This window comes from Triticum aestivum, chromosome 3B (assembly GCF_018294505.1).
Source record: "Triticum aestivum cultivar Chinese Spring chromosome 3B, IWGSC CS RefSeq v2.1, whole genome shotgun sequence".
Lineage (NCBI taxonomy): Eukaryota > Viridiplantae > Streptophyta > Magnoliopsida > Poales > Poaceae > Triticum > Triticum aestivum.
This window is the reverse complement of record NC_057801.1, coordinates 668,100,546-668,109,415: the sequence shown is the minus strand read 5'-3', so window position 1 is coordinate 668,109,415 and position 8,870 is coordinate 668,100,546. Positions and strand designations below refer to the sequence as shown.

The 8,870-nt window shown below is 51.7% G+C and overlaps 1 protein-coding gene across 1 annotated transcript; it reads right to left on the bottom strand.

The window, feature by feature from the left end:
- Positions 1-7,350: 7,350 nt before the first annotated feature.
- On the bottom strand, positions 7,351-8,593 carry LOC123066010 (myb-related protein 308). Its single transcript, XM_044489182.1, has 2 exons — positions 8,183-8,593; positions 7,351-8,060 (listed from the first exon to the last, which is right to left on the bottom strand). Exons 1-2 carry the CDS (start codon positions 8,443-8,445, stop codon positions 7,520-7,522), a joined length of 804 nt encoding a protein of 267 aa, XP_044345117.1. The 5' UTR covers positions 8,446-8,593; the 3' UTR covers positions 7,351-7,519.
- Between the last annotated feature and the right edge of the window lie 277 nt (positions 8,594-8,870).

Below are 8,870 nucleotides of genomic sequence, written 5' to 3'. Positions count from 1 at the left end.
AGGCAATAATAAAAGTATTATTATTATATTTCCTTGTTCATGATAATTGTCTTTTATTCATGCTATAACTGTATTATCCAAAAATCGTAATACACGTGTGAATACATAGACCACAATATGTCCCTAGTGAGCCTCTAGTTGACTAGCTCGTTGTGATCAACATATAGTCATGGTTTCCTGGCTATGGACATTGGATGTCGTTGATAACGGGATCACATCATTAGGAGAAGTATGTGATGGACAAGACCCAATCCTAAGACTAGCACAAAAGATCGTGTAGTTCATTTGCTAGAGCTTTGCCAATGTCATGTATCTCTTCCTTCGACCATGAGAGCGTGTAACTCCTGGATACCGTAGGAGTGCTTTGGGTGTATCAAACGTCACAACGTAACTGGGTGACTATAAAGGTGCACTACAGGTATCTCCGAAAGTATCTATTGTTTTATGCGGATCGAGACTGGGATTTGTCACTCCGTGTAAACGGAGAGGTATCTCTGGGCCCACTCGGTAGGACATCATCATATGTGCAATGTGACCAAGGAGTTGATCACGGGATGATGTGTTACGGAACGAGTAAAGTGACTTGCCGGTAACGAGATTGAACAAGGTATTGGATACCGACGATCGAATCTCGGGCAAGTAACATACCGATAGACAAAGGGAATTGAATACGGGATTGATTAAGTCCTTGACATCGTGGTTCATCCGATGAGATCATCGTGGAACATGTGGGAGCCATCATGAGTATCCAGATCCCGCTGTTGGTTATTGACCGGAGAACGTCTCGGTCATGTCTACATGTCTCCCGAACCCGTAGGGTCTACACACTTAAGGTTCGATGACGCTAGGGTTATAAAGGAAGTTTGTATGTGGTTACCGAATGTTGTTCGGAGTCCCGGATGAGATCCCGGACGTCACGAGGAGTTCCGGAATGGTCCGGAGGTAAAGATTTATATATGGGAAGTCCTATTTTGGCCACCGGAAAATGTTCGGGATTTTTTGGTATTGTACCGGGAAGGTTCTAGAAGGTTCCGGAGTGGGGCCCACCTGCATGGGGGACCCACATGGACGTGGGTAGTGGGGGCAAGGCCCCACACCCCTGGTAAAGGCGCACCAAGATCCCCCCTTAGAAGGAATAAGATCATATCCCGAAGGGATAAGATCAAGATCCCTAAAAAGGGGGATAACAATCGGTGGGGAAGGAAATAATGAGATTTCTTTCCTCCCACCTTGGCCAACGCCCCAATGGACTTGGAGGGCAAGAAACCAGCCCCTCCACCCCTATATATAGTGGGGAGGCGCATGGGAGCTATACACGAAGTTCTGGCGCAGCCCTCCCCCTCTCACAAGTACTCCTCCTCTCCCGCGGTGCTTGGCGAAGCCCTGCAGGATTGCCACGCTCCTCCACCACCACCACGCCGTTGTGCTGCTGCTGGATGGAGTCTTCCTCAACCTCTCCCTCTCTCCTTGCTGGATCAAGGCGTGGGAGACGTCACCGGGTTGTACGTGTGTTGAACGCGGAGGTGTCGTCCGTTCGGCACTAGGATCATCGGTGATTTGAATCACGACGAGTACGACTCCATCAACCTCGTTCACTTGAACGCTTCCGCTTAGCGATCTACAAGGGTATGTAGATGCACTCTCTTTCTACTCGTTGCTGGTCTCTCCATAGATAGATCTTGGTGACACGTAGGAAAATTTTGAATTTCTGCTACGTTCCCCAACAATCTCTATTCTTGTTGTGGCGGGATTTAGAGCGGCGCCGCTGATGTCGGCGCTTGGGCTGTTTCTTTAAGGAATCGGCCTCCGTTGCTCCTTCGCCGTCCCCATCTTTTGGGGTGTCCACCATATATATGTCGTATGACGAGGTGGTCTTCCAGTGTCCTGTAGGCACTGGTTCTTGATAGTCTCCGGCATCGTCGTCCATACCGTCGATGTCTTCAGAGTCGTAGTCGAGTACGTCGGTTAGATCGTCGACGGTGGCTACGAAGTCGGTGGTGGGTGGGCTCTGAATTTCTTCGTCGTCCGCGTCCCAACCATCCTGGTCGTAGTTCGGCCAGGGCTCTCCGGATAGCGAGAGATGCCTCAGCGAATTTAAGATATCGCCGAAGGGTGAGTGCTGAAAGATGTCCGCAGCGGTGAATTCCATAATCGGCGCCTAGTCGGATTCGACTGGCAGGGGCGCGGGAGGTTCGGAGTCCGGCAGAGAGTCCGGCACCTCGGAGTCATGAGCTTTATGCGGGACAAGGTAAGTGTTCGGCTCCATCGCCGTAGAAGTTGCAGCTCTCGAGGCGGTGTCCAGCCATCCGTCCTTGATCTGAGCGATCGGCTCCGGACTATGGGTCGGAGCGGATTCGTGTGCGGCCTCCATGGTGCTGTCTGGCGGCAGAGTTAGGTCGTGCCCATCGTGACAGCGCGGCACGCTCGGCTGTGGCTCAGATCCGTCGAAGATCAAGTCCCCGCGGATATCGGCCGTGAAGTTTAGGCTTCCAAACCTGACCTGACGGCCAGGGGCGTAGCTTTCGATCTGCTCTAGATGGCCAAGTGAGTTGGCCCGCAGTGCGAAGCCGCCGAATACGAAGATCTGTCCGGGGAGAAAAGTCTCACCCAGGACTGCGTCGTTGTCGATTGAAGAGGCCATCAAGCCTATCGGTGATGACACAGAGGAACTCTCAATGAAAGCACCAATGTCAGTGTCAAAACCGGCAGATCTTGGGTAGGGGGTCCCGAACTGTGCGTCTAGGCGGATGGTAACAGGAGACAAGGGACACGATGTTTTACCCAGGTTCGGGCCCTCTTGATGGAGGTAAAACCCTACGTCCTGCTTGATTGATATTGATATTGTGGATGTTTACAAGAGTGGATCTACCACGAGATCAAGGAGGCTAAACCCTAGAAGCTAGCCTATGGTATGATTGTAATGGTTGTTGTTGTTGTGTCCTACAGACTAGAGCCATCCGGTTTATATAGACACCGGAGACGGCTAGGGTTACATAGAGTCGGTTACAATAGTAGGAGATCTACGTATCTGTATCGCCAAGCTTGCCTTCCACGCCAAGGAAAGTCCCATCCGGACACGGGACGAAGTCTTCAATCTTGTATCTTCATAGTCTTGGAGTCCGGTTGATGATGATGATAGTCCGGCCGATGATAGTTCGGCTGATGATGGTAGTCCGGCTATCCGGACACCCCCTAATCCGGGACTCCCTCAGTCGTGCTGCTTTGCTCAATGCGGCTCCTGTCTATTTCCATTTTGTTGAGAGTTTCCTCGTAAATGAGGTTTAGTCCACTGTCACCATCCATGAGAACTTTGGTAAGCCGAAAACCATCCACAATTGGACTGAGGACTAGTGCGGCGGGTGCCCGCACTGTTCTGAATTTTGGTTCGTCACTGGCAATGAAAGTTATGGCCGTGTCGTACCAGGGGTTTATTGCTGCAACTTGGCAGACTTTGGCGAGGCCGCAGAGCACCCTTTTGCGCCTATTGTTTGAGGCGAAAGTCTCGAAGACTGTCAGCACTGTATGGTTGCTTTCTTCCGTGGGATGCTGCTCTACGGTATTTTTGATGAGGAGCTCCTCGCCGCTTTTGGCCACCTGCCGGAGTATCCAACATGCTCTAAGGATGTGGGTTGGTATGTTATCCGGTGTTGCGTGTATTTTGCATGGCCTATCGAGCCATCCCTCTAGGACGGTTCCGTGCCCCGTGATGGGCTTCGATTTTTTGATTACTGGATCGGGCGACCGGCGAGGGTGCACCCTTTTTGTTCGGGCGAGGGGTTTAGTAGGAGTCGGGCTCCCAAGAGGCTGCCTGAGTTATCCAGGCGCTCTCCATTGCGCAGTACTTCTGTACTATGGTTGCCAGGTCAGCGAAGAGTGATACGTGACAGTGATTGATTGCATTGAGGATTCCCTCGTCCGTGCAATTTTTGCAGAATAACGAGATTGCGTCTTCCTCGCGATAGTCTTTGATTTTGTCCTTGACAAGGAGGAATCTAGCCCAAAAGTAATGGACCGTTTCTCGGGACTGCTGTTTGATGTGGGTAATATCGCTTATATCTGGGTGGGTGGGTGGATTTAAGTCTGAACCCGGACCCAATCTGGGATCCGGAGCTTGAGAAACTTCCGAGCCTAACAGTTCGGGCTCCAGTACATCAACCAATTTCTCAGGCCCACAGTCCGATTCTAAGTTCGGAGTACGGGGCAGGTCTTCCCGCGGGTGAGTATCCGGCTTTGTGAGCTCGGAGATCCGAACATAGTTCGTCCTCAACATAGGGGAAGAGTCCTCGCACTGCTCCTCCAATACCGCTATCTGGTGGGTGAACGGTGGAGATTCAATTTCTCTCTGATCGGGTTTAAGCCCAATCTGATCGTAGTTCGTAGCGACTCCCAAGGTGGCGATGCGATCCAGGAGTTCGTTTAAAGACGACAACTCCGTCGGATCCATCTGTTCGGAGTATTCTGAGCTGACGCGGAGGCAATTTTCGATGACACAAGAAGTCATCGTCGGCGCGATGGCCGAGCAGGCTACCACGGTAAAGCCGCCAGCCGAAGGGTTTGGCCTGAGGCCAGGGCTCCCCCGGAGGTGATGTTGTCCTTGATAACAAGGTGAGACATCAAGCCTATCTTCAAGGAACATGAACGATTATGCATGTTTTAATACTTTGAAACATATTGTAATGAAAGCTATTGAGTCGTGCAGTGGTGAGTACAAAATAGATGAAGGAATGTGTTGTTTTTATTTGCTCGAGGGCCTAAGGCCAACTCCAACGCGCGACTCCAAACGGACGTTCGCTTTGTTCGTATTTCGTCTGTTTCGGGGTGGGAATGGGGCCGTGTCCGTTCGGATTCGTGGATGCGGCGGACGGGCGCCCAACGCAAGGCCGCATCTTGTTCGTTCGCCTAGCACAGTAGATAAAATGAAAATGATGCATATGAAATGGTTCAAATCAAACATAGCTCTCAAATAGTATTTACAACCCAATCGAAATTTGTTTGCATGACAAGAATTAAACTCATAGATCTATTGATCGCCAATGTGAGTCCACACGTGCTCAACCAAGTCATCCTGGTGCTGGACATGAGTATGCCAATCACGCAACTCTCGATGAAACTCGACAAATTGTTCAAAGATTACAGGAGGTGCATGCTCGGGCTCAACATTTTCACCCTGGAAACCAAACCCTTGGTCGTAGATGCTATCATCACGCTAATCCTTGAAAGAATCGAGAAGAGGTGTCTAGAGGGGGTGATTAGTCACTCAACAAGCAAAAGTAGCAGTTTTTAAGTTCTTCAAGTTGAGGTTGTAGATTAGCACAATTGTAAGCATTCCCAACACACTTCAAGCAAGCATGGCAAGAGTATAAGCAGCGGAAGCAGTAAAGCATCCTAGTTGCAAGAAAGTAAAGGGATGGGATTGGAGTGAGCAAACGCAATGAAGACACGAAGATTTTTGACGTGGTTCCGATAGGTGGTGCTATCGTACATCCACGTTGATGGAGACTTCAACCCATGAAGGTAACGGTTGCGCGAGTCCATGGAGGGCTCCACCCACGAAGGATCCTCGAAGAAGTAACCTTGTCTATCCCTCCATGGCCATCACCCACGAAGGACTTGCCTCACTTGTGTAGATCTTCACAAAGTAGGCGATCTCCTTGCCCTTAAAAACTCATTGGTTCAACTCCACAATTTTCACGGAGGCTCCCAAGTGACACCTAACTAATCTAGGAGACACCACTCTCCAAAAGGTAATAGATGGTGTGTTGATGATGAACTCCTTGCTCTTGTGCTTCAAATGATAGTCACGCCAACACCCAACTCTCTCTCGTAGATTTAGCTATGGTGGAAAAATGATTTGAGTGGAAAGCAACTCGGGGAAGGCTAGAGATCAAGATTCTTGTGGTTGGATTGGAATGTCTTGGTCTCAATACATGAATAGGTGGTTCTCTCTCAGAAAATGAGTAGTGGAAGTGTAGTCACGTTTTGATGGCTCACAAATGGAGAAGGGGGTAGTGGGGTATATACAGCCTCCACATAAAATCTAACCGTTACACACTTTTTACAAGCCCATCTTGGTGAGATCGAGATCCATGTCGGTGTGACCGAATTGATTAGGGTTTCTGGCAGTGACTATGTCAAGTCAACTCGGTGGCGCCAGATAGATCAAATCGGTGGGGCCGAGTTTGACTTTAGGTTTTGGACATATGTGGAAATGAGAAAGTGGTTGAGGGTTTTTGAGCAATATCACTATGCATTTTGAGCAAGCATACCATTAAGCAACACATCATCCCCTTTTAATAGTATTGGCTTTCCTATGGACTCAATGTGATCTTGGATCACTAAAATGAAAATGAAGAGTCTTGAGCCTTTGCCAATCATTGTCCTTAGCATATTGAAGGGGTTCCACATCTTTTTGTCCTTACCAATCCATTATTGAACTCATCTGAAATGTACTTGATAAAAACATTAGTCCAACAAGAGACGTGTTGACATTGATTACCAAAATCACGAAGGGAGCACTTGTGCTTTCAATCCTCCACGATCATGTTGTGCATGATCACACAAGCAGTCATCACCTCAAAAAGCTTATTCGTGCTCCATGTCAATGCAGGGTTACGAACGATACCCAGCCGAGACTGAAGCACACGGAAAGCACGCTCCACGTCCTTCCTAGCACTCTGTTGCAATTGGGCAAACCTCTATCTCTTCTCTCCTTGCGGATTGGGTATGGTCTTCACAAGAGTGGACCACCGAGGATAGATGCCATCAGCTAGGTAATATCCCTTGTTGTAGTGGTGGCCATTGACCTCAAAGTTCACCTTCGGGGAGTGCCCTTCCGCAAGCCTTGCAAACACCAGAGACCGTCGCGGGCGCGGAGGGAGGTAGAGGAAGAAAAAGGGGGTATGTCTCACCAACGGGCGGGCCAGGGCAGGACAAGGGCATGCGCCGCTCACGTCTGTGTGTGTCCGTTCGGCCGCAAACTCGACCCAAACTTGGGTCGGGAATGGGTCGAAAGCGGACAGAAAACGGACGATGGCCTGTTTGCGGCCGCGCGCTGGGAGGCATGTTTTGTCCGTTACCCTCAAACGGACACGGACGGACAAGATGGGATCGTGCGTTGGAGTTGGCCTAAATAACATTAGTTCTGTACCTACCCAAAACACGCCACATGCTCTGTTCTCACACTATATCCCACATGACACAAACACACGCCCGAATCGTATGCACAATCAAACAATTATATCTGCCACTCTTTTCTCACTTGTGCCTCTGTGTGTTCCACACTAATTTAGTACTAGTATCAATTTTTTTCCTCCCTAGATTATTTTGAACATTTTTTGCCGCTGCATGAAATTCAAAATTCTACTAGAATATGGCGAGAAGAACGAATCATATTTGGGATGAAGCGAAACATGAGAAATAATAATAATTCACATCAGCTATCTCAATTAGAAACCTGTTTCCCCCCTCTCTTCCTCCATTTTTGTGCTTTGTACAGAGTTTTTTCCGGCTGCCTAGTGTGCTATATGTATTGACCCTCCTCCAGTGGCCGGAGAAACCGGAACACGCGCGGGCCCGCCGGCGACGCCGTCTTGCAGGTGCATGCCTCCCCGTTGCGGACGCCGAGGTGGTAGCACAGGCAGATGCCCTGCTGCTGGTGCGACGTGGGCGTGGACTTGGCGGGCGGCGCTGTCTTGGGCGGCGAGCACGGCAGGCTCATGGACAGGTCCAGGTCGAGGTCCAGGTTCAGGTCGGGGCAGCGGGGCGCGTCGCTGCTCCCGCCGCTGCTGCTGTGCCCGTCGTCCGACGGCGACGGCCTCGCGAAGCTCACGGTGCTGCTCTGGAAGGCGAAAGGCGCGTTGGCGAGCCTGGAGGCCGGCGCCGGAGAGGAAGGGAAGACAGGGGCGGTGGTCGACGTGGTGAGCCCGCTGGCGGCGCTGATGGGGCAGTGCGTGTGCGGGTCCATGCCGCGGTTGAGGAGCTTGCGCTTGATGTGCGTGTTCCAGTAGTTCTTGATCTCATTGTCCGTCCGGCCCGGCAGCTGCCCCGCTATCAACGACCACCTGCACGACGGCGACCGCGGCTTTAGTCAATAACTGCCCATCTCCAAGAAACCAGGGACGGACGCAGAGGAAAGAAGAGGCGGAGGCGCCGATGCGCATTGAAATCGTGATCGGGTGCTTACTTGTTGCCGAGGAGGGCATGGAGCTTGATGATGAGCTCGTCGTCGTCGTCGGTGAAGTTGCCGCGCTTGAGGTCGGGGCGGAGGTAGTTCATCCAGCGGAGGCGGCAGCTCTTGCCGCAGCGCAGCAGCCCCGCGGCCTTGGGCAGCGAGCGCCAGCACCCCTCGCCGTGCGCCTTGATGTAGCCGATCAGGCGCTGGTCCTCCTCCTTGGTCCACGCCCCCTTGTTGGTGTGCGCCTTCTCGCAGCACGGCGACCTCCCCATGCCGGCGCTGCCTATGGCTGCTTGCTTCCCGCTCTGTTTCTGCCCTGCGCGCCTTTTCTTGGGGTGGAGGTAGCTCGGAGTTTGAGCTCGCGGTTGTACGCAGCAGGGGAGGTGGAGGTGTGGCCGCGCCGTGGAGGGCGAGGCGCGCGTATATATGGGGGTCGTGACGGCGATAGCAGAGCTTTTTGGTGGTTCTTTTGCTGGGTGTTGGTGGTGGTTTCTCGCTCCATTGACCCGATCCCTTTGGGGGATTTGACTGCCTGCGCGGGCGCGAGGGGCGTGCGTCGGGGTTGGGTTGGGTTTGGGTGGGCGTCGCAGGATGCTTGTGAGCGGCGAGCGAGTAAAGATGTGGGCGCGGCGCAGCTAACGTGTTTGATTCCTTGTTGTACTTGCCGGAGTGGAGTAGCTTTGGGGCTTTGGTGGTT

What these genes read in the sequence shown, in the direction of transcription:
- LOC123066010 (XM_044489182.1), bottom strand. Translation starts at nt 8,445, where the DNA reads ATGGGGAGGTCGCCGTGCTGCGAGAAGGCGCACACCAACAAGGGGGCG. An exon ending in CATGCCCTCCTCGGCAACAA is followed by an intron (nt 8,061 to 8,182) that starts GTAAGCACCCGA and finishes GCCGTCGTGCAG; the next exon opens with GTGGTCGTTGATAGCGGGGC.